The sequence below is a fragment of the Antedon mediterranea genome, chromosome 5, assembly GCF_964355755.1.
Source record: "Antedon mediterranea chromosome 5, ecAntMedi1.1, whole genome shotgun sequence".
Taxonomy (NCBI): domain Eukaryota; kingdom Metazoa; phylum Echinodermata; class Crinoidea; order Comatulida; family Antedonidae; genus Antedon; species Antedon mediterranea.
In genome coordinates, this window is record NC_092674.1 from 31,484,262 (window position 1) to 31,512,203 (window position 27,942).

The window sequence follows — 27,942 nt, forward strand, 5'->3', positions numbered from 1 at the left end:
ATCTTCCGCGATTGTTTGACAGATGACTTAAAATCAACAAAAAATCAACAATTTATAAAAACCTTAAATAATACTAATATAATTACCATTAATAGAGTTCGATATACCGTATGATATGAAACGAAAATCAATTACTTGGCATGGAGATGAATTTATTTGAACTTCAAAATACTGCATCGGTTCTATATATTTATCAGATCTTTTGCCATCATGTTTATTAGGATATTACACATTATGATATTCAGATTGATATCAGTTTGTACTTATCGACACATTCATGTTATCTACAAACACATCGTCAGAGACATCACAAAGATGCGTGCGCATAGACGCGCGTGCTTCTTTTTTCAGTGTACTGACGGCATAATACAATTACATTTACATTATAACTTATATAAAATACAACATACGTTCTTTACAACAGTTAGCTAAGATATTAAAAATAAAATGGTGGTACACAAGTATAACCTGAATTACATCAAGGAATATCAATAATGGATTATTACTATTGTTCATTTGTCCTTACACTAATATTATAATATATTACATTATTTAACATAAACGTTTTACATAAAATACATATATCATCTATGTGTATATATACAGGCGCGCCTCACATACTGCTTTCTAATAAAAAATACTAATTAGGTTAGGTCGCTCTTTTTTTTAAATATTAAGATAACGTTAATTACCTTTCTGTGATGTATATTTTCCAAATTAAATAAAATTCTGCGCAAAGTATATATACACAATAACGATTGTGAAACAACACTAGCATGATTATAATTAGAAATGTATGTAGGTTGATTAGACATTGACATTATTGCTCTTCTATTCATGAGATATTGTGTTTTATCTTATAGTAACCGGAATCAAACTTGTGCTACTGTCTATTCATCAGATATTGTGTTTTATCTTATAGTAACCGGAATCAAACTTGTGGTACTGTATTTACCTTTTTATAAATATATTTTCCATCATATAGGCCTAATCTGAATCCAACTCAAATTGTTGTTTAAAACACTTGAAATAATCAGGGTTGAAATATATTATTGTGATATTATCGTAACGTTCAAATAATACAGAAGTGTGAACACCTTAACCCTGTTCAGAATAATATAATCGTTATTGAGCATACCAAAGATTAGTTCCCACTACAATTCCCACTGCACAATTTATTAGACCAATCACAAACGACGAACTAGTCGACTTTTCGCTTGTCATTGGTCAACTAGCTTGCCTTGTGCTTACGTTCTGGCTCAGTGTTGTCTCCCAGTGTTTCAACAACACTGTACCAGCAGTTATTAATACTGCATTGTAATAAAAAGAAAATACAAAGAAATTAAGATGAAATAAAGTTATCGTGCATTCCAGCAATAACTATCTGCATCCTAAACTCGCCAGCAAGGTAGGGCAAAGTGGACAAGGTCATCTCGTGTATTGTACACAAAAGCACAAAGACATTGCCAGGTGTAACATGAATATACTACATTCCTAATTTACATTATTAACAATATTGCTATTACTCATTTTTTAGTACTACAGTTATAGGCTAATATACTTAATATAATCTTATTATATTCTACTATTATTTTTCTCTATCTGACCAGCACCATTACAATACTTTGTATTATTGTGTTTAAAAAAAAAATTCATATTGTGGTGGTTGGAAATTATCATCAATTGTGTTAAGGTAATGTCAATAGAACAATACTTTAATTATGTATGCAACAACAACACAGTCTATTGTTTTCTAATGAATAAATATGGTAATGAAATTGATTGTATAATAATTATTATAACACAATTATGCACATGCCGCATTATTGTGCTGATCACGTAACGTTAGCCCCATTTTTAATTATAAAATTGCATAATGATATTCATTGTTAGTTAATTTACAAAGAAAGACATTAAAATAAGTAAACACACACGTACACAGTATTGCGACAATATTGCTTTCAGATACAAGGATAAATATTATTTATTTTAATAAAATCTACTTAAATACTGGGATATACTTGCATTAAACACGTTTTAAATAAGGTACCATTCATTAATGGTGACAGGTCCCGATCACGAGTCCTATGTTGGCATGTGTTACGTCATGTACAACGTAATATTAAAACTTTTCCATTATCATTCCAGATAGAATCTATTGTAATACTAAGTAGTAGCATAAATACAACACAAAGTACAGTTAGTATCAAGGTATTTAAAGTATAAGTAATGTACAGTACATTAAACGATAGTTTCGACTTTCCACTTATAGGCGAACCTATCCGCGCGAATCGAACATTCCTCAGCTCTGATTGGTTACGCATTTTTTGCATCGCAAAAAGTAGAGGGAAATATAAATACGCATGCGCAAATAGACCTAATGCACAGTTCTGTATGAATGTTGTGTCGTGTCTGTTACGTCAAGTTTGTTTAACATATTATTTCTTTACATTGGGTAAGCTATTGATTTGAGCTACTTTATGGTTAAATAAAAATGTATGGTACATTAACACTATTATTGAATATTTTTTGTTTCACAAAAATATAGATTAGTCCCTTGATAATAATTACTTGTCTATTATATGGCCTTTTGGATCAAATCTGGATTTGGGTTGTGATTAAACTATTACAGGCAGATTAAAAGATGATTACGGCGATAACAAATGAAAAAGACTGGTCTTCGATTTGGTGTTGGATTGTCAATTATGTGATCTAATTTCAAGCATAAAGATGCAAAAACAACTTTATAATTTCCAACTTAATAAAGTTCCATAATGCTCTGCAGCCTACCAATGCGAGTTAAGATATACGAGTTACTTTGGAATACATACTGTATGTGCAGGTTGTGTTCTATCTTTAAATATCATTTTGTAGTTTAACATACTATTTACTGTAGATCTATATGTACATACTTTAATAACAATACATACCTATTATATCTTTACTATTAATTGATATGAGTACGTATTTGACCATTGATCAATGTGTATAGCATGGTATAAACGTAGATCTCGAGTACACCAGCAATGAAGTCAATTGATACTAAGTATCCGTCAATGACAGTCATGTGTCTTCAGAAGAAGGCGGCTACAAAAACAGTAACCGCAACTGTTAAATAAAAAATAGTATAGGATACATCATTAGTATAGGATACATCATTTTTAGGATATAACAAAATGCTACAATTTTTCTTCGGATTGTGGTAAACCAATATTACTGAACCCGCTCCGTGTCTTGTTAAAATCAATATCTATATAATAATATTCGAACTTCTCTCATGTGAAATTATACACAAGTTGCAACTGTTAGATGATTCTCTGTGTGCAAATCGTGACCCACCACGCTTGATGGTCCGGAATGAATACTGGTTCAATTGGTCGTAAGAACTTTAGCCTTTCTTGTTGGTATATAACCAACCGCAAACAAACGCCTGCTTTTTAAAAGTTTAAATACATAATGTACGTAAATACAAACCGAAAACCGCTTTCAAACATTGCCCTTGCGTTGCGTTTTTAGTATAAAACCCAGTCGGTAAATTACCAGGAAAATAATAATGCATAATTTTCCTTAGTGGAACCATGTGTTCTTACAACTTTGAAACGTACCTAAACACATTATAGTTTTCATAAATTTCTAATCCTATTGTTTCTCCTTAGAACATAAAATAGGGTATTCTCTAGAATAACCTATTACAACCTTGGTGACAATCTGAGCACAAGAAGAATATTGTTTACAGCTAGCTATCGATTTCTGATCATATTTCTTGTATTTAGTGGGAAATAAATACATCTTTGTCCCGAGTAAGTTCTACGATAATGGAAGGATGAAAAAGTATGCGAAGAAATGATTTTGTGTTTTGATGATCAGCTGTTCGACGAATCATAAAGTTATGACGTCATTATCTAACCAATGCTTGCACATCCACATTTGTGACAGTCATATAGTACACCCAGTATAGGATTTGAAAGCACATGAACATAAATGGGAACAAAACACGAGATACTCGGTCAACTCGATCCGCATCAATAGTCGTGTCCATAAAAGTAGTAAGGTAATTCCAGACACCACTCTCTTCTTGTGACGGCAAGTATTTATTGTCGTTTCCCCAGTCGTTGCCTGCGTTAATTTTCTATGAAAAATGAAAAAAAAAATTTAAACAATTTGAAATGAGATAGAATAGGCATAGAATTTACTGACTTCTATTCTATGATAGTGATGTACAGCAATGATTGCAGAGACGTAGGCCTAGTTAGTTTAGTGGTATTTAATGAAATCACCAACGTTTGCTTGTAAAAGAATAGAAATTCAACTTTGCATTTATTTTCTCAAAAATCACTAAATGGTAACGGAAAAAAATGTTAATATAAATCAATCTAGGCTATCATTCAAAAAATGAATGTTTTAGATGGAACAAATGTCAGTTTAGTTTGACGGTGGATGACAAAATAAATGATGCGAAATATCATCTTATTACCACGTCGTTTGAGTTGATAATTCGCAAAGCTCTATCCTTCTCATTTCCAATGTCATTATCATCGTCACACGAAGCAGACTGCACAATCTTAGTAAACGATGGGTTATTCCTTTTCTTCTGGTCAGCAAGCGATCCCGTGTAACTGACCAACGCAAATTCGATCAAGGCGGCAAAAACGAACAAGTAACACATCACAAGGTAATAGTCAATTGCTTTAACGTATGAAAGTTTTGGGAGAGAAGAATTAACACTGGCCATTAGAGTAGTTAGTGTCAATACGGTTGTGATCCCCAAAGCTACACGGGCCGGCGTTGCAGCTCGATTTATCCAAAAAGATACCCACGATAAAAGTACTATCATTGATGCTGGGACATACACCTGGATGACATAATAAGAAATTGAACGGCCAAGGTAAAAGTCAGCAACCAATTGCGAATAGTTTCCGACTGTAAGAGAAAATAAAATATTATTATTGTTTACTTTTCAGTTTTGTACAACTAAAGGCAACTTGGTCCTAAACATAAATGTTCGGCTCCTTCAGGCTTAGGTAATTTAACGCTAACGTTGACTTGGACTAACTACCTTTGTTGATTAAGTACTAAACCCGATCGTGTGCAAATAGGACGGAAAGTTTACGGTATGCTGATACTTTACACAGTTTTATTATTAAAACAATAATATGAATAAAAGTTGGGATAAGATTCGAAATAAATACATTGAAACTGAGAATTTACTAGTTTTTACAACAAATTGCAAACTATAATATATATCGTCGATATGTTTACCTACCGTAATACGTGGCTTTATGCGCTCGGTGGTTAAAACCTAAAAGACTAAATTGTGGTAATGATATATTTTGATCCATTGTAATACCGTCTGTGTCTACCCAATTATACTCAATATCTCGGTCACTGTATGCGTCTAAATGAAGAGAGAAAGCTAAACTAATGAAGCACTTAGTAAGATAAAGTAAGTAAGTTTTAGAATACAAATCACAAAAACTATTATTAACGTTCAAATTATTTCTTAGAGATAGAATATAAAAATAGCAAGATTATAAATATGTTAACACAACGAAACAGCGAACAGGTGTTTACAAGACTCAATAAAACATGTTAGAAATGTCTAAAATGTATTTTTCAAACCTTCTAAATTGGTTGAAATGATCTATAACGTAGAGTTTTGGAAAAAATACTCTCCAATGATACGAAAATATGATTTTGTACTTGAAAATAAAGTCTTACTTTGTGTAACTGATTACAGAAGCTAAAATAAATGCAGTTTACAATACTTACAACTTTCCATCCAAAGCATACAGTGCTGCATATCCATTGGAAAATATTTAAGATCCATCTGACAACTTGGTGTTATAGTTAATCTGTAAACACAAGCATAAACGTAATTGTAGAAGAAAACAAATATATTTTCTGCAGATACTTTTGTAGTATTTCTTTTACACAAAATATTGTATTCTTACTTGATCAGAGTAGATTGGTTTGCTTCTGAAAGTTTTGTTTAATACTTTCGATTAAAAAGATAACAGCCATTTCATATTATTTGGAACACATACAGTTATAAAAAATACGTTGTAAGACAAACGAATGTTTGTTAATGTGCCTCACCACAATTAATAAAACAATGTGTTTTAGATGTACTTTGAAAACATTTTTAATTGTAATTTGAATAATGATGAAAAAGAAAATTAGTTACATCAACTTTGATCTGATGGCGATATGTTATTATCTTGTGACTTTATTGAATTAATCGATTTTTGTAATCGTTGGCGCCAAATGTCTACATGTTTGAATAGTCGTCGACTTTTATAAAATGCTTGGCATACCTTTAAAGTCGTTGCATATCCATAAAATTCGCATAACATTTTTTCGTAGAATTTTGTCAAATAAATCCGCAAATATAGGCCTCAAATCTGTATTTACTTTTTTGCTATGATAACGATTTTATAGTTTCTTAGCGAACGATTCAGTAGGATATCTCCAAAACCAACATTTAATTGAGTGGTTCTTGTATTACACCAAGGCACTCGACGGTTAAATTAAAACACGGAAATTGTAAGCAACATACATATAGATACATGTCAGGGAATATGTTATCTGTATATTACCTATATTCAACTTTAGAACCGATTATATCTAACCCAAGGCCTTGAACTTACAAGTTATAATCTTTCGATTGAATATAAATTATAAAGTAATTTAACAACTGTAAATATTTTCTAAAAAGTGACTCATAAAACAGTCGTAAGTTGAAAGTGGTTGATACTAAACGTTTAAATCTTGATTGGAACTTTAGAAAGATAATGAGAAAGAAGATTCTTCCACGATGATGAGAAGAAAAGTATTACAGTTTTGGTGAATGTTCTCGTACGAAATATGAATAATTTGATGTGACGATTTACGATGTAGTAAATATCTTGTAAATCAAAGCAAAGGAAAATGGAGACTTTCAAATATGGAACGCTTCAAAGATAAACAGTATCATTCCTTATTACCGTTTGATTCATTGCTTTTTACATATCGGTTTATTTTCTCTATATTATAAAATTGATATTTTTTTCGATCAGAGAATGTGATAACAAGTGAAAAAGTAACCGAATACCACGTACATAATTACAGTAGTGATATTTTTGACAAATGAAGCTCTATTTTTTCGATAGGTCAATCTAATTATACTTTGAAAGTTGAGACATGTTTCATTAAAAGGAAAAAGAAGAAACAAGAAAAATGAAACAGAAATTATTAAAGCCATATCATATATTTTGCTTTTAAAATCGGTGATCAAATCTAGGACACTTTTAGAGAAATTTTGCTGGAATGTAGTGCATACTGTTAATGTGTTTTTCAAGGTATTTGAATTGTAGCTAAAGTTTTTGGTGCTCATTCTAGTAGATGAAAATGTATGTAAACGAACATATGGTGATAAATAGTCTTTACATTTATCCCACTCTAATAGGAAAACCCAATTCAATCATAAATCTGTCTCACTTAACGGTGATTGATGTTTAAATTCTGTTAGAATTTATAATGTAAAAATAACATATGCTAGAATAAATTTTACCTAAATTATTATCCCTTCTTTCGTCGACCTTTCAGTCGAGTGTTTTACTTATTCTTCTTTCTTGTATTTAAATTTCCATCATCATTCTCTTTGTTTCCTGTGTTGTATTTGATTTATTTATTTCCGGTTGTTCACGATAATTATAGTAAATTTCTCGCGATTTATGTGTAATGGAATTACGTGACAGTCTTCCACTTGTATAGTACAACATTTATCTTTTGACTTATGTATGTTTTACTATTATTCTATCATAACCTATGTAGTGGAATTATTATATTTTTAAAGCAAAAAACTGTACTTATAAAAACATACTGTATAAAAACATAGAAGATAGTAAAACAATAATACTTCATAATTTGATAGGAAAGCATGCATACTATACAAGTTACTTTTTTGAAAAGATTTTTAAATTGTCATTTTTATATGTAAACTAAATGAAGTTGTTTATTGAGTTGTAGAACTATATCAGCTAACAATTGTAAAATTAAATGGTACTTTTGCACGAGTGTTTAGTACGCAACCACCTCATGATATGGCCTGTTTCTAGGTCAACATCGATGGAAAAATAATAATGGCTTCAGAGGCAATCAAAGTTAATGAAAGCTCATCAATTTAATACAACTAACCGGTCTATCTTATATGTAATCTGGTTGGTTGAATGTAAAGAGTCTAAGAATCGTGCATTGATTTGTAATAAATCAAATGGAATGTATTTGTGTGTTGAAATTTACAAATTGCTCTTTCTGTTGCCGTTTGAAGAGGGGTGAAATTAATCTACTAATAATAAACGAAACTTTAGTTATAATTGTTGTGATACGAAATTTGATACCAATAGTCATTTATGAATCACGATACAAAATAACATTGATGATAACGACGATGAATATAAATGATAATGACGATATGTAAATATGGCGACGAATTTACTGCCAATGAAAGCGATTGTTATTATAGAAGAGGGTAGTGAAGTTAGGATGATGACGACATAGGATATGTAGAGACTAAAATACAACGGCATTCACGTTCTATTAAACGTGTTTGCACACCGTGTCTTGAAAAAAAATATATATTACGACGAACACAATGCAATTAGATAAAAAGCTTATAAATCCTAATCAAGAATTGCATTCTCTTGTGATTATAGACTAGTGTATACGTACTTATACGTGCCAGTTCTATCATACCACACATTTATAGGCTTAGGCATGTTAACGTATCTGAATATAAGACATATTTGTAATTCCGGGTTTTGAAACTAAAGATTATTATATAGTTCTTAAACAAACTCATCATATTTTAATTTACAAGGCGAAACAGAACAAGACTGTGTGACGAGTTAGAGGGCGCACTTTAAGTATGATTTACTTTATGTGATGTGCAAATTATTATCTTAGTGTGGGATTATTTCTACCGTATAACATTGTAATTTTACGTAAGCGCGGCGCAAGTTCGACTAATCACGACGCGATGGATCATTCAAGTCGCTTATGATTGGTCAACTCACCTGCGTTAGCCTCCGTCGTTTCGCTGCGTCCAAGTGGCAACGAAGCTTTAGAACTCCAAATAGATGCCGATATAATTTTATAAATAATTCTGTCTATGATCTGAAGATGTGTTTTTTATTCAGATAACACTCATCAGATGTTTATCAATATAGAGCTATATAAAGAATACATAATTACCTTGTACTATATAGTAGGTTCCCGTTAGGTTTGATTCGTATAAGAGAATTCTCACTCAATACAGTGTGGTAATTAGACCGTCTCTCGTTAATAAAATATGTATCTGGAACCCATAGTTTTCTTACCATTTCATTGGTAAGAGCTAAGTCTTCGATCTTAATATTATCATCAAACGATAACCGGGGATCACTCCATTGCTGCCGAAAATACAAATCTATTGTGTATTCCTAAAAGAAAAGTTTTATATTAATTATAATAATCTTTGTGACGTCCCAGAAAGAATTGATACAATCCTAAGCCGGCTAATTACAAGTGAAAGGCTCAGGAGCTGTGGTCGAGCTTGACTATACCACACGCCCCACGCAAACCGGTATGAGTGTCCAACACATCATCACCTTTATGTAAATGATTATGTAAATGATTATGTAAATCACAACAGTACACTAACATGCATACCAAACAAAATAAACAGTCTTATGTTTCAATTATTAAACAAACATATTCAAATAGCAAACAATAAACAAACAACAAAATAAATTGTTATTAAAAATGAAATGCGAACAAAAAACTCTTAAATCAACCTGTAGTATTTGCTTAGAGATCAATCAAGCTACTTTATAATACAATATTCTCTAGGTGCTTGAGTATACCAATACATTTTAAGTGTACTTATTAAAATAAGTGGCGCGGCTTGACGAAAAAAATAAAATAAAACTGAGAATTGAAAAAGGGGTTCTGTTCATTCACATAAATATCAACAAACACCAAATGACATTTTTTAGACGAGTTCAAAAATTAAAAAAATTGCCGCTGCGAATTTTGTTTCATTTTCATTATTATGTAAAGCTTAATTACATTTACGACAATGGCTTAGAAGGCATTCCTATGTGATTTGAGATGCTAATAACACAGTACTTAGTAATTTCATCCTATCCTATATTATGCTTATCATTATGCCAAGATAAATAACAACGTATCATATAGTGTTCAATTTAACTGCTTTGGAGATAAAACTAAAAAATGTCATAAAATGCAATAGCGAACGATGCAAACATGGGTGATATCTAATGTGGGTGTCATGGGTTTACAATAAATACCCAGTTAACATGCATGTATCTTGTTTTGCAAACATATCATATAACAATCAAGCAAATCTATCTATAGTAAATGACATTTTAATGTTTCATGTCGATATACACATTATTTGATTGTCAATGATATAGTAAATACCCAATTTGTCACCTCCTTTACTTCTTGTTATATGTTACCTTTCATATTGAACAACGAAAGACATGATAATCTGACCTTGTGGTGACTTTATGTAGTTTTTTTTCTTGTGAAATAATTACATTTTTGAACAAGTGAGGTGCGGACGGCACCTGTCGGAGCAGAGCCTAAAGCGCGTATTGTCACACTTCAAAACAACAAAACGTTATTTGAATGTTTTTAATTATGTTGTCATCGTGTTGCGTAGAACAGATACTTTTGCTTTCGGGAGTTTTTGCAAAACACGATGTTTATGTTGGAGAGTTCACGCCATTACTAGAGTTGAATAATGACGCTTGAGAATTGTTGCGTCAAGTACAGAAAAAAAACAAACTTAGAGAATCCTTGATGGATACATCTCCAGTAATGTTACGGTACGACACATGGTGTATCTGATTCGTTCAAAGCGATTCTAATACATTGGGTATTACCGAAAAGTATCATTATGTAGATTGTGCATATAGAATTATCTTTCTACGAAAACTTAGAACTTTAGAGTCCACATCAAACAAAGGGATATAGTGACAGATATACCGTCAATGCCAATAACTGTCATATACGGTATTATCATTGATATCATTGAATATACTTTACCGTCTGTAGACGGTAAGATGAAATATCACATAACGTAAAGAATAACAAAATACCAAGAGTATTAAATTTAAAAGCGGCGAATTTCTATTTTTCTAAGGTTGCTTTTCCAATAATGAGAAGATAGCGTTTATTTCTGTTGTCATTTGCCAGGACTTAATGTAGCTTTTGTGCAAATTTGGCCTTGAACATTTTTTTGTTGATTTCCCTCGATATTGCTACTTTGACAAGATTTTAGGTCAGTTTACAGAATGTTTGACAGGATTTTGGGTCAGTTTACAGAATGTTTGATATTCCACCAATAAAACATTATCGATCATATTCATGGTTGAGGGCAGTATTGACTGACGTTCATCAGAGCCATATAAATAGGGTAGCTCTGCAGATATTCATCACCAAGCATTATTCAAATTTAGATACACGTCAGTATAATGATATTATTAATTAACTGAACTTATTTTTGATTATCATTATTTTCCACTTAAGTTTATTTTTTTTCCTCGTCATTGTTGTTAGGCCTAACTGTTTTTGTAAATCACAGGGTTGCCCTCTGGGATTGTTGTGATGTTGTTTTATACCCGAATAAATAAAAAATTAATTAAAAAGAAAAATCATGATGTACCAAAGATTCTTTTCAGTTACAGAGGTTTTTATTCAAAACATAGAATGAATTATCTCTTTAATGGTCAAACGAATTTCGTAAGATAGTTTGTCTGGACATGCAGCAGATGGTCTAGACTATAAATATTCTCCCGCTTGCTTTAACTCAAGTGCTAATATACAATTTCATTTAAATGATGAAGCTACCCACTGATCTGAATATATAGCTTTATTTATCCATCAATTTGTTGTATATTACCTAACAGATAATACTAATAGTGAATATAGGTAACGTGGTGAGATATAAGGAGAGCATACTTTATCTAGGTAGATACCCATAAAGGTAAGAATAGGTTCATAATTACATTAATAACACAATTGCTAGCAAATGAAAGAAATGTCAGTGACGTTTGTTGCACATTAAATCATAATGAAGCATCGAGTGTTCACATCGGGTGAGATTGAATCATCGCGACAGCCGTTACGTTTAAGAAAACGGTGGGAGTGTGAAATAAAGAAAATATTAAGGGTAATGTTACCTGGCTAATAATAAATAGGTCACACTATCAGACACATCACGAAGGGGTAAAATTCAAAGTGCGCATTCAATAATAACAGCTTTCGTAAAATGAGAATTTTAAGTACGGTGATATTACAGAAAAAAGGAAATTGTGTTTTAATTGAAATACGATGGATGCTAAGAAGATTTCGCATTAGATTGAGAAAGGTCTAGCTTGTTAATGAGACTTGGCTACTTATAGAGATTTATTTCATTGCTTATTGAAAGAAATCGATACAAACTGATTTTATTGTTATTTTTGTCGATCGGTGGTGGACAAGTAATCGAACTTATGCGAGGATTAGATTTACACATGCGACGTTTATTTAAAAATAACATTGTAAAAAAAATCAGAAAAAGCATAGATAAAAATTATCAATAATAATAATAACTGTAATAATGATACGTATATCTTAATTACAATTTACATAAAGCACCTCCACCCCCTCCAAAAAAAAAAGCAGTGGTACAGTTTGAACTGAAAAATACTAATACATAAACAGATATCCACATAAAGTAAGCCGCACAAACACAATTAAGGTATGTTAAAAGTACACTGTAAAAATGATGTAGGCCTAATAATCAAAGGTCTTTATTCTGATATAAAATCAATAGGATAAAAACACAAAAAAGTACCGAGACGGCAAACTTATTTCCATTGTGGTCAGTGGTGTATCTAAGCAATTATAAACCATAAGACAAAGCACAAGAAAATACATTCAATGAAATTGACATTAAATTATTGACAATGATTTTAATGATGATGAAAATAATGAGAATTTTATTGTAATCAGGGAACAGTGAGATTAAATAATCTCTCTTCCCTGATGTACATTACCATCGCAGTTTCAGACACGTCTCCCATGCTGTAAATATACATACTAATATTCACCACGACTTTTTTATCTGGAAAAACAAAAAATAAAAGTTGGATTAAGAATTTAATCCAGCATTAGGTTCGTTCTAAATTGTGTGTACATGGCGCTTTATCTTCCATTATTTCAGATTAGCGCACCAGTGTATACTTAGGTGGTATATGTGTCTATACCTCAAGATCGCAGAAGCAACTCATGTCAATCCAAATACAGTATATCTATATTATGAATGTTGACAGAGTTGGTGTAAATGTTGTAACACATCCTGAGGCTTCTCTTTGTAAATCACAGATCAACGTACTTCACAGGTCTTTACTTACAACAAATAATGGTTACACTTTTACTTTCAAGTACCTAATTCATCAATGCCAATTTTTAAACTGAATGATATTTACTAAACGTAAAAGTATTCCTATATGATATTTCACTTAAATTGCTTCTTATAATCGGCTGAAGAAGAAAAACAACATGTAAAATGAGTTGAATTGTAAGAAAATGACTGCTTTTTTAAAATAGAAAATAATGCACGGTGTAACAAAATATTGGGTTCAAAATGTAGGCATGATTTCAGCGGTGACAGAAAACTTTTGTTGTTTCATTTTCTGAAATTATAGCCGACTATAATTAGAACCAAACGATATATTTTATACATTAGAGCTGAATAGAAACAAACGTTTTACACAGCAATATAAACAATTAATTTTTATTATTATCATTACTGTAAATTATCATTGTACATATTTTATAATTAATATTTATATTGGTCTTGTTTTTTTTGTAAAAATCTACTGTAATTATTATACCTTATTGTGGTTACCATTATAACAAATGTACGATTGATTGAATAAAGTTCACATATATAGAGATACAACAATTATACAGTAGGCCTACATACAACAATTATACAGTAGGCCTACATACAACAATTATACAGTAGGCCTACATACAACAATTATACAGTAGGCCTACATACAACAATTATACAGTAGGCCTACATACAACAATTATACAGTAGGCCTACATACAACAATTATACAGTAGGCCTACATAAAGTAGAGTCTGACTTTACCAATGTACATCGAAAAAAATAAAATTATAGTATAGAACTCCATGTTTAAAAACATCAGATTTAATACATCACATATAATGTGCAAGGTGGTTGCAGCTGAAACACGTGCTTAGAATAAGTCTGAGAACATTCTTATTATTGGTGGTGGTGTAGTGTAAAATGAATGTAACAAGACAATACACTGAACGAGACAGCGGTTCATGATGATCACAGAATAAAGAAATGTGTTACGACATTCAGTTACTGTTAATGATAAATGATGGTACATAGCAAAATTGTGTAATTGAATTAGTAGTAAAATTGCGTTTTAGCATAATTTATTTTCTTGGAAACGACCTTTAAAATGAATATGAAGTGTTGCATGTAGGTGATACAATTACAATATATCTTGAATTAGTAGGATTGATTCCTTATTGTTGTACGTATCGTTTTAAGTATTGTTTCTAAGCATCTTATTAATGAACTAACAATATTGATTCTGGTAATGTATACGGTAAGGTTTAGGATGTTGTCTTTGTATGTTATATCATACACTGAATGAAAGAAAGCTAGTTTTTAAGGCAACTACTAAATATAATATTTTGTTATTATTTTATTAATAAAATATGTCTGATTGATAAAAACAAAATAATAGCCAGGAAATACAGAACGTTCACCCTTTTATAAAACAGGCATTGTACTTTTACATTCAAATCGTTATCTATAATTCGTTTCTAATAGTTTGTTATTACAATGAATACGTTTTGTTTGTGTACAATAAATAAAAATCCTAGCGGCTTACTTTATACAAAATTAAATAGAAAAACATCTCAATGACATATGTTGATTTATTTTGACTCCTAGTCTGAATTATTAAGTTGATCCTTGTAATTTTCCTGCCTTTTTAAATCTAAAAGATTAATATATTCAAAAGATTCAACAGATGCAAAATGTTATAATGACTGAGATTTTCAAAACGTTTAAGTTAAAATGACTTTTCATTAAAATGATTAGGACCTACTGTACATGCCTAACGTTTAACTCAAAGACTATAAATAAGCATGTAGTATAAACAGAGAAACATACATCGGTATAACGGTTAATTTGATTGTATCTTATACTATTGAAATAATTGCCCATTTTAAACAATTTCAATATGTGTTTTTAATTCTATTATATTGTAGTGAAAGAAAAGTTGCATTTCTTGGTTTACTTATTTCAATTGCGGCTGATGTTGGCCCTACAAAATGTGTTGTATTAACTAGGCCTATTATTCACGAAAGCTGTTCAGATGTTTAGTGATTTCAGATTCATACGTGTTTCTTTGACACCATTTTGAATTGCGTACAATTTACTCCTGTGTACAAAAACAAAACTTAAGATCTGCAGCTACATTCATTTCCTACAGCATTTTGTACATGTGTATAACCTCTGGTACAGTAGATATGAACTATACATGTGTATAACCTCTGGTACAGTAGATATGAACTATACATGTGTATAACCTCTGGTACAGTAGATATGAACTATACATGTGTATAACCTCTGGTACAGTAGATATGAACTATACATGTGTATAACCTCTGGTACAGTAGATATGAACTATACATGTGTATAACCTCTGGTACAGTAGATATGAACTATACATGTGTATAACCTCTGGTACAGTAGATATGAACTATACATGTGTATAACCTCTGGTACAGTAGATATGAACTATACATGTGTATAACCTCTGGTACAGTAGATATGAACTATACATGTGTATAACCTCTGGTACAGTAGATATGAACTATACATGTGTATAACCTCTGGTACAGTAGATATGAACTATACATGTGTATAACCTCTGGTACAGTAGATATGAACTATACATGTGTATAACCTTTGGTACAGTAGATATGAACTATACATGTGTATAACCTCTGGTACAGTAGATATGAACTATACATGTGTATAACCTCTGGTACAGTAGATATGAACTATACATGTGTATAACCTTTGGTACAGTAGATATGAACTATACATGTGTATAACCTCTGGTACAGTAGATATGAACTATACATGTGTATAACCTCTGGTACAGTAGATATGAACTATACATGTGTATAACCTCTGGTACAGTAGATATGAACTAGGCCTAACAGCTACATTCATTTCCTACAGCATTTTGTACATGTGTATAACCTCTGGTACAGTAGATATGAACTAGGCCTAATTAATTTTACTAACTAGGATTGAAATTTCAAGATATTACGTAACAATCTAAACGTTAGACCAATTATCAAGTTCTAACAATAAAATGAATCAGACGGGCATACAATGTCAGCACTTTAATGTAATTGGCCAAAACAATCGTCAACTAATGGAACAATTCTATAAATTATGGTATGGTATTAGGCATAAACTGACTATTACTCTACTTTTGCTTCACATTGATTGATGTCATATGAACAATGTTTCACTCGAAGTGTAGTAATATTAATGACAAAATGTACTATAACTTATTGAACTATGATAGATATAAGTTGCCAAGCAACGCAACGACGAAGCGCGACGCAAGTGAGTTGACCAACAACAACGACAGGTCACATACTTCATCGCTTGTAATTGGTCAAATTACTTGAGGCGGGCTTACGTCCTTGCGTTGCTTCCAAGTGGGAACCAAGCTTAGGCAGTAAAGACAAAACTTAACTTCAAGACAACATTCGTGAATATTCTTGGATTAATTAATTTGTGTAGAGAAGATTGCAATATTCAATGATGAGAAAATATAGTTACTATAAAATATTAATCAATTATGCAGTGGTTTTAATCAAACAAAATTTTTCTAAGAAAAAAAGTAATTGATTGGTTTTAATCATTTTCTATCACCTCGATTAATTACAGATCCCAATGTATAACATGGGTAACTGAACTATATCCTATGCCAATGTATAAACGTTACAGAAACAAAAGCCAATTTCCAACATAGGCCTACCAGTTCCAATGCTGTTCAGTGTGAGAATTTCTGAATTGAATTTCGGTAAATGTTTTCACGTGCATCTTTTTCAGGGGTCATAGGTTATTTTACGGCATAATTGCATTTTGGACTTAGTTGTAAAATGTGATTTTTAGCATGCAAAGAGTAACGTTTTTAACACGAACTGGGAATTAAAATAGCGGGTAAATGACTTTTAATCAAAAAAAGCAAACAATGTATGACACGAGCGGTCGTTTTAGGTTTATTTAATCATTTGTCATCTGTAGCTTTATGCAAAATTATCCATAAATTGTATTGAGCTTTATAAAGGCATCATGAAATATTATTTGTAATGTTATAAGGCTTAAAATTTTACAGCATAGAGGACGATAAACAGACAGGTATGGTTTTGACCTAATGTAAACCTCTATCTAGCTCACTGTCTATGTCATGACGACGATAATTATACACATTGGGTTTTACAAACAGAATAAATGATGCGCATAATAATATTAATACTACTAGAACGAGTTAAATTATTAATTTTAAAACTCAAATATATGTAGGGGATAAGTAATTAAAAATAAACAATTGATATTAAATAATAATTGAAGCTGGTAAACTTACAATAATTTAAAAAGATTTGATATAAGAGCTTAAAATCAACTGGTACGGTTTGAAACGGCCATTGCATGGTCGTAATGGGTACGAATCGACAATATTAAATATTTACGCAAGAGACCCTAAATAATATATAATTTAACACATTATATTTTTATAAATTACTTTATCAGAGAAAGGCCTGTAAGAAAGTACTTACAACATTGTATATACCATTTAATACGAATACACTGTAGAAAAATGATCTTATGAAGTAAATTCCAATATGAAATTTAATATAGAAAATGATATTATATTCCTTCACATTCGGGTATCATGATGTGTGTTAACATAACCTGTCGTTTAAATATAGGACATACTGTATTCTAGCTAGAATGATTTACAAAATATTTAGTACCATTACTACGTTTATTGCATAGGAACAGAAACACCTAAAAACAGAATGTGTCGTACATTGTGTTAACTCATTTTGTTATAAGAAAAGGCAATTATCAAAAGTGTTATAAGTTTGGTATACGTTTAAATGTCCTATTGTAACCAACTATTAAAATTACCAAGCTAAAATTTATCTTAAACATATAAAATGTGTGTGAAGTGACGGGCTTATGATCTGTAAATTTACCAAATTCCCACATTGCTTTAGTATCATAAGAAAATTACGTAATACAGCATCCCATGTGTATCACACTGTATCATGTATATCACACTGTATCATGTATAGGTTAAGGGTTAGTTTATGGTGTATGATACACGAGGTGATACACGTGAAACACACTTTATGTATATCACACTGTATCATGTATAGGTTAAGGGTTAGTTTATGGTGTATGATACGAGGTGATACACGTGAAACACACTTTATGTATATCACACTGTATCATGTATAGGTTAAGGGTTAGTTTATGGTGTATGATACGAGGTGATACACGTGAAACACACTTTATGTTTTACGGAAATGTGTCTATGATACTGAAGAAATCTAGATACCGTACCGGTAATCCGGTTTAGTATTAAAGTATATGTATATTACGTTTACATGCTATAAATTAAACGAATAAATCTAAACAACTACATTAAAAACAGAAATAGTAATAAGTAATCTAGCCTCTGTACTTAAGGTTCATGGTCTTTGGACCCCTAACTCCGAATATTAAATTAACATAATTTCAATATCCCAAGGGTTTTTGACGATTTTAACGTACATCGTTAGTGTTATAACTCAACATTACAATTACATTTTTAAAAAGTAAGAAAGTTTAAATGATATAATGTATATGTATAGTAAATTGTTCACTGCTTTATATCCCACGATCGGTTGTTTATTTTTTTTTTTGATAGAAAATATTCATTATGAATTCAACAATGCTTATACAGACAATAGCGTTATTATCTCCTACATTACTAACTGTAACTTTTAAAAGATCGTATAAAGAATTCAAATAAATTACCTCCGTAATTTGTATCGAGAACGTAGCATTACTTATGAAGAATTAAAATACATACCTCCGTAATTTGGACGTAAGCCTTGATCGTAGTCATCTAACAAAGAGCTGAGGATCATCGAGACATTGAGCATCAAAAGTGTTTCTCCACCCCTATAAAAAAGAACAACATCTTAATCATTCTTCTAGAATTAATACAATCCATGACGGTAATTACCTGATTATTGGGACTTTATCCGTTACAAAAGCTCTAAACGGTAAAAAAATACTTTGAAAACTATCGAGAGACCACAAAAAGAACAGGTGAGTTAAAAGCAACCTAGGCACAATTCTACTTACATGCTAACAACAGTGATAATTTGTCAATCAAGAGAATGCTTGGCTGCACGAAAGAAGGCTATTATTCCTTGAGATAACGCGTTTGATCATGGGCATTAGCTGCTCTCTGTATGATCACGACACGAGGAGCCTGGTTAGCGTGTGGTGGCGCTATGGTTACGCCACCTCTTTACTGTCAATCACCCTAAACAGACCACCCTCCTCCCTTGCTCGGGGCTATATTTTCATTTAATATAGTTATTGCGGCACATACAACTGGTTCAGATTTATTTATGTTTTCACCTGATGCAAAATTAAACTGTCATTTGTGACCCAATCAGTTAGATTGTAGACGTAGTAACTGAGCCACATTTAGTATTGGTTTTAAATCAAACCGACTTAATCGTGACTTTAATCTATTTGTGACGTCGACTAATATCGCCCTGGTGATTCATCTCTCTTGTTAAATATTAATTTGCTTATAATCAAAATCAACCACAGAAAAATAGATACGACTATTCCATTTCCATAACATTTTAAGATTCTGTTCATACGAACAATACCGATAATATTCAATCACTTTGATCGATCTGAGACATCTAGCTATTCGACATAAAGTAAATCAATTATTTCTATTATTATATAAATTATTCCCGCAGGGCAAAGTGACTAACTATCGGTAGTCAATTGTCGCGACGGGCACATTATATAAATGATGTACAATCATAATAAAGCAGTGTGCCGACTTCTGTGAGACGAGTGTAATTCGCCAGATTCTTATAGTTACAAAATAGATAGCTCAAATCAATCAAATCACGATGCTAACCTAAAGTGAATGTTATATAATAATTCATAAAGTAAAAGGAACACTTACTTTAGTGGTCTATCTTCTCCGGTATCTTCGTTCTCAAATGTTGTAGAATCATGAGACATCGATATGCCAATAAATGTTGCAAACAGTAGGTATAAGCCTATAACATTCAGCTTCATTGTGGATGTGTGTTTAGTCAGCAAGTTAAAATTCTGTTCTGTCCTGGACGTAGTAATCACCACTCACTTGAATATAATATTTTTCAAGATCAATGATACAAACACTGGTAAAGAACACCGCCTGACGTCGAAACCCTTCTTTATGATCTCCGCCGCACGGGACTTCTTTTTGATCGGCACTCGCAGCACAACAAACTTGACTATGTCGTTCACAGAACTGAAGGAATGCTCATAAAGAACGTTCAATATATATATACATTCTATAATGGACATGAAGCAATGTTTCTCATTATGAAGTTAAATTGACGAAATCGATGAGTGTTACATAAAGAGACCTAGAAAAATGATCCCTCGGTTCTAATAAGTTTCTAGCTACCAAGAAAAAATGCATTATGTGGTAAAGAGAGAATGCCGACAGGGGTCAGTCATTGGATAAACAGGTGAAGAATAAGACACATTTACGGTAAAGTAAGCAATTCTAATAGCAATATGAGCAACAAATAATCAATACACTTATCTTTAAAAAGCATTCCTTCGAGGAGGTGAATATATTGATTAAAAAATCTGGGCCGTGGTGGCGATATTTATAACTCTTCAAGATTTCCCTGTCAACACATTGACTAATTACCCAACAGGTGAAAAGCATAGATAATCATGTTGGTATATATCATATTAAGCAAATAAGATGGTGCGAGGTGTCAGGTCTCGGGGCAAAAAACATAAAACCTTTCTAAAGAAAAAATAAAACTTTATTTTTAGTTTTATTAATTTGCAACAGACACGTGTATAATTCACGAATAAAGTTGGAATTTACTATTGAAGTCTGTCACACAAAAGCTTGTTGAATCTACCTGAGTTTTATGATCCTTGCCATGATTGCCTATCAATCATATCTCGCCGCCGACTATGCAATCATTTGCTGTACATTTGTCTCTCGAAAGCAATATCCCACGCTATTGACACTTTGTTGACAGTCTATAGTGTTTATGGCAATAATTACAAGGTGATGGTAAAACTTATAATTATAACTAAAATGGCTTTTTGATGGTGTTTATATCGACATTTAAATTTATGTCTATTTCTTGTACAATGTTTATGTATAGAATGCTTCCAACAATACGATAAATAAATACGCTACCGATAAATTAAGAAAATCTATAATATCTTCACAGGAAAACCGTGCAACTATTTTAAAGATCATTGTTTTTGTTATAAATATACAATTAAATAGTTTACAGATTACATGGCCTAAAGAAAGAGTGCAACTGGATAATGAATCACTAAGCCAAATTATAAAACAAAGTATGTCATCGATGTGATGGAAGACGAGTTATGATAGCATTTCAGCTTTAATTTTTGCGGGTTACACAAATTAATCGCAGCCATCAATTTAATATTAATCATTTATGAAAACTTAAATTGCAGGGGAACGATCGATTCTATCCTCAGGTATTTTTATAAATTTACACACCGACACAAAATCAGCTCGTCTAAAATAATTAATTTGGAAATAAGAAACATAAAAATAGCAATAATATCAGTTGTTCTGTAACTTTAAACAATTTGGATTTGTAGATATCCATTCTTTAGTGTCCTTAATTGATTCGTTAAGATATTGAGAGTTTTTACACGTGTACTAAAATAATTTGAATAATATCTACGAGTTAAAGTTTCTGCCTTGAGCGCAAACAGATTAACAAATCAATAATATGTTTTATGATTTAATGAATGTTTCGCGTTGGACGGGTATCAACGAATAGTAAAAAGTTCATTCCACACATTAAAAAAAACACATTTTTGTATTGTCATTGAAATTGTTTCTTTCCGGAAAATTATAAATACATATTAATGGCGATTACAAAAGTAGGCCTACAGAATGATCACGATTTGCTTTGGGGCGGGAAAAAAACTGTTATATAATAGAGGGCGCTATTTTGATAACAGTTTGATTGCCTTTAAAAATTCATTATAATGTTCATTCTATATATTTTCTACATACATTTGACTAATTCGCGTACAAACGAGATTTCATCTTTGATCATCTCACTAATTTTAAAGATTCCAACATTGATTTCATCCTGCAACAAGGAAATTACATGTATCACTCTTGATATGTTTGATACAACTATAATGCAATATGATGTTAAATGGCAAAACAATTTAACTGCGGAGGTATAAATACCAAATTTAACTAGGCTATTTAGAAATGTTTCTGAACTTTATTTCTGGTTACATTACTAGCTACTTTTCACATTATTCAATACTATGGATACTTTATTTGGCTAATTACGCCGTGGAGAAACCCGATGTGCGCACTAAATTTAAACAACGATCAAACTATTTGAATTGGCGGACGTGACTCAAATCAGTTCCTAATTTAAATAACATTTTTTTGGAACATAAAGTATGTATTTAGTTGAAAAATAAATGTATTTAGTTGGTAAATACTCAATACAATATGGTTAACTGTAAACAAACAAACAAAAACTTAAGTGTTAAAAGATAATAATGAAAAAGATGAACTCAAAAAGAACTGTAAAAAATTATTATATTATGTATTTATGGAAATAAAAGTGGGATGAACCCACGTAAGACAGAAAACATTTTTTGGCAAACTGAATTCATAACATTTGTAAAACAAAATGTATAATTATTATAATATATTTTTTTTTATAATAGAATAAAAATTAAAAGCTTGTTTCTTCTAAATAATGTTTTCTAAAACTGTTATTTTTGTCAATCAATTGATTATACTGTTATATAATAACCGAGGCAGGGGTGAAATGTCACGTAGTGGTTGTACCACATTGCGTTTTCCGGTCCGGCCAGAAATTCAGCACCGCTGGCAATGATCTACCTGGTAAGTAACACCATTCAGACTACTAGAAATTAAACTCACATAATATCCACTATATTCCTATGTTATATAAAACCATAGAAATGGTAATAATGATTCCAATTAAGTTAAAATTAGTATGACAGAAAGTAATTACGCAGATTAAATTACACGCGCTTTACTATTTGTGGACAAGTAGAAACAGCATATCTTCTATTATCTATGGTCTCTAAATCAATTACTGATATTGTACTACTGATTATTGTCTGGCAACGTGTATATGTTGCTATCCAAGGCAAACTTTAAATATGAATATCTTAAACCTAGGTTTCAGATCCCAAATTATGAAACAAATTAGGGTTTATTGTGTAATTATTTACTCGATACATTTCAAGCCCATCCACCTACGCGCCTGATTGACAGAATGCTGTCATAAGTACTAGCGTAATAGCATGAATAAATCTGTGTATTCAGTAGATTGTACTCAATTACGTATACGAATGTACGGATAATGTGTACAGTTAACAGATATAGTACTTAGATGTCACAATAATAAATGCATTGACTATTATCATCCTCTTTCAACAAGGCTGAACATAGCTTAAGTGAAACATCATTTAGAAGTAACTTTGCAGCGTGGTCGATCGTCGTCGGTGACGTATTGGAAAGAGTGCAGAAATAGAGTGAGTGCAGAAAGTGTTGGAGCACGCCTCTAAATAGTTTATTCTAAATATCTAAGAGGCAGACTAGTTCTGTATCCGTGTCACTATTATCAAACATTTTCAGCAACAAAAACATGCGATTGAATATTATGATGACTATCTTTCAACACTAAAATCAAAAACGCAAACTACTGCAATAACTCATAGAAAATCCACGAGAATATATAAAAGGTATATAGAGATCCTATACACAACTCAATTGCAAACTTACCACTTCAATGATGGAGATACATTTGAACACGTTACCATAATCGGAACATGAAATGTGTAGAGCAATACATTTTCTACAAATATTTATGATATATAGTAGACTCCTAACACAACGACGTTTCTGAAGCCAATAGATAATGCACTACTGTAGGATCAGTAAGTGTTAGCAGTAAACATTTGTATCCTTATTGAATCCACAAATAAATTACAAAATGGTTTTATTTGAGTATTTATTCACACACGTTCTAGGCAAGGCCTGGGGCCATTTTCAAGGTATGATAAACTATAAATACAGAAAGGTTATTGATTTCTAATCTTGACTTTCATCTTTGATTAAAATGTTCGATTATTGTATTTACCTTAAGGCGAGCTTACGATAAAAAGTAATTGTTCTCTTATCGTGTGATCAGCATGAACTTATGTATACATCAACGCATTTTAACTGCCTTATTGCTTTTTTTATGATTATAAATTAATATATATATATATAGGCCTACGTATGTTGAGCATTGTATAATACATTATATTGTTATTATGTGATAAAACCTCGCTAACTTTCCTTGAGTTACTAAGCATAATGATTACCAAAGCCACTAATACCATAAGAACCAAATTTGATGTTACAAACATTACATTATGGTGGTTTGTATTTCTACGTATTATGTATCAATGTTTCTATTAATGTTTCTATTAATGTTTTAAATGAAACACATTTACCTAGCTCAAAAGATATAATATTACAAGACAACACCTAAAATGTCGATCACGTGATAACTTGGCTAAAAGATGATTATATAGACAGGTGTTGTAGGCTGTGTAATGGTTACATACTGCCAATGTTGGTCTGACAGTTGGCTTGAGTGTTTCCAAATGTATCGGCAATTAAATTATTATAATTGAAGGATATACCGCAGCAAATATACCAAAATAGAATATATATGGTTATATTAAAAACAAATTCTACACAATTATCTGGAATCAATTCATGATAGGCATACTAGTTAACTAATGATGTTACTAATTACACTAATTACAATAATTATTTCAAAGGATTATAAATAATTAGATGAATACTTTAAAAGGTGATGATTTCAAATGAAAACAAATTATTAAAATACTTATCAATAATTAATGTATGTATGCATTTGGAGTCCTTTTAAGATCAGCTGATAACTATATAAATTGAATTAATTAACAGATTAATTTTAATGAAAATTAAATTAGATGATTCTGATCAAATTCTTGATGAGTTTAAATAAGCGTTATCTTAATGCCAGCTGGAAAATATTGTTAATCATGTCGTTCAAAATAAAAACTATATCAGAGAAAGAAAGCACGGACACACGCCAATAAAATGTATTATTAATCAGATGCAAGATTCAGTATACTTTTTGGTATAGAATTACTTCTGTTATTTGGAAGTAAATAAAATATAATACACGACGAAAGGTCTATCTTGATAACAGTATCCTCATAGTTAAAGTATATTATATTATAATAATATAAAAGAAATAAATACATATTATTTATTTGTAACTTTAGCATCGTTGGTGCAGTAACCATAATTCTTTATGACTCGTGCTATAATTATCTGTCTAGATTTCCAGCATATCGTATTATGCAATTGCAGGTTTATTATACAAACATGTGATTTCAAACCTGTTATATAATCAGGATATTGGAAAACAACAGGTAATAAATTCAGCCCTAACAAGTTCTTCATAACAGCAAAAGTTTATAGAATGTACATTTTGATATAAAATGTGACTGTATAATATCTCTAGTATGGGCTTACAGGTATTAAAAACTAGGACAGGTTTCTTGAGTTCGATAATAAGTAAATTCAAACTAAGTAAAGTTACACTTTCGTATTAAATATAATGTTTTCAATACTTTAATATATATAACATTTTTATGAACTAGACTTGTTCAAATGTTCCACGATTATTGTTTCCGGTCATTCTATAAAGAAAATTAAGTAATATGACAGACCTATTGATGTATTAGAATACTAATAATCATTTATAAATTACTGTACTTATCGAGTACGATCCGTCATAACGACGACGACAGTGTTAACCTCCAATCTAACCTTTTTTCGTCTCATAGTCATCATTTCTCTAATTTCCATCGAACGTCTAATAAATGTGTACACTGTTGATTCTTAAAGTTCTTACAGATGAATGAAAGCGAAGATAGTATTTGTGAAAGAGAGTAGTTAAATGACAGTGATTGGAAAAAATCTTGAAGAGTATCTATGTATATAAAACATTTAAAGATAATGAGAGAATCGGACATAAATTTGATTGAGATAGGCCCTATGGTGCAAATAGAGTCAAATGGAGATGGGCATAATGGAAACTAACTAACACGTTTGAATTCAAAGTCTGGAGAGTATTTCTACGTAAGCAATAGAGTAATATAGAACACTGTAAACCATCATAATTGGAAATCAGGCATTAATCACTCAGAGTTAATGAGTGAGCTATATTCTATAATTACAATGCTTCCAAGAAGAACGAGAGATTACGTAATTGGTACAAAATAAAAGAAGTATGTGGCAATTACGCAATTTGTCGTAATTTTGTATTTTATTACTTAAATTCAGTATTTTGAAAACTTCAATGCCATATAGGCCTAATGCAGAAGACAATGGATTTTGTTATGAACGATTTCAAATCAAACCTAAAATTAAAACAAATTGCAAATGCAACTTACAGCTATTAGGTTTGAAAAGAAGTTTACAATAGAACCTGAGGCCAAGTAGTTTAAAAAACATAAATGAAATATTAAATAAAAAAATACTTATTGCATTTTATCTGTCAATACGTAATGAAAAAATGTTACTGTTAATGAATAAACTCTACGTAGAGCTTTATTAATTAGCAATCAATGTCTTTAGCCTCAGAGTCATGGACGTAAAAACGCATAGCAGCCTACTTCGTTCAATCAACAATTAAACAATTAAAATATCCAATCGGCAGTCATTAAAGATTTTATATATAACCAGTAAGGCTATTCTTGATATATATTTATTGAGAACAATTTGCATAACAACAGTTTTATGGCTCATCACCCAATCTACTTAGCTTGCTGATTTTTAATATCAATAAAATTACGAAATAAATGGAATACTTACCGTTTCACTAGGCCGTCTATAGGCTAAACACACACCTATGTTAGATATCATAGAATTGATAATGACTTAAGTGATATTTATTGTTCATCACAGAGTCCTGGATCAGATTTACTGTAAGAACGTTACTGCGCATGTACTATGACCTAGACGGAAGTGATTTATTCCAACAACCTTCCCGCTTAAAGTTTTAAATTACAATCAATAATAATGTACGAGCGAGAAAATAATATTTGATAATGTTATAAAAAGTAACAATAAATTTTAACTAACGACGCCTTGAATAACAACTTTCTAAGTTGGCGAATAGAAATGACGCCGTAGTTACATATAGTGTGGTTAAAACTAGTACACATTCAGGTTCAATATGCTGTCGTTTGCAATGTAATATTTTTATTTACATAAGGGAAAACATGCTATATGGAAATAAATGTGGGAACCATGAATCGTAGGTAAACATAAAATGTAATGATGGTAGGGATTTAAGTGCCGCAGATACCTATCAGTGTTTTATGGATTCTCATCTTTACTACAT

The 27,942-nt window shown here is 31.1% G+C and overlaps 1 protein-coding gene across 1 annotated transcript; it reads right to left on the reverse strand.

Moving 5' to 3' along the window:
• Positions 1-135: 135 nt before the first annotated feature.
• Positions 136-27,456, reverse strand: LOC140050509 (gamma-aminobutyric acid receptor subunit beta-like). The gene is made up of 9 exons (XM_072095735.1): positions 27,411-27,456; positions 20,388-20,763; positions 19,257-19,348; positions 13,086-13,153; positions 9,232-9,458; positions 5,770-5,852; positions 5,264-5,395; positions 4,475-4,920; positions 136-4,129 (listed from the first exon to the last, which is right to left on the reverse strand). Exons 2-9 carry the CDS (start codon positions 20,501-20,503, stop codon positions 3,899-3,901), a joined length of 1,395 nt encoding a protein of 464 aa, XP_071951836.1. The 5' UTR covers positions 20,504-20,763; positions 27,411-27,456; the 3' UTR covers positions 136-3,898.
• Positions 27,457-27,942: the final 486 nt, after the last annotated feature.

Excerpts from the sequence above, each read along its gene's own strand:
- LOC140050509 (XM_072095735.1), bottom strand. The coding sequence starts at position 20,503 with ATGAAGCTGAATGTTATAGGCTTATACCTACTGTTTGCAACATTTATT. Across the intron at positions 9,459-13,085 it reads ACGTGTCTGAAACTGCGATG|GAATACACAATAGATTTGTA; the intron begins GTAATGTACATC and ends CTTTTCTTTTAG. Across the intron at positions 5,396-5,769 it reads TATGCTTTGGATGGAAAGTT|ACGCATACAGTGACCGAGAT; the intron begins GTAAGTATTGTA and ends CTCTTCATTTAG.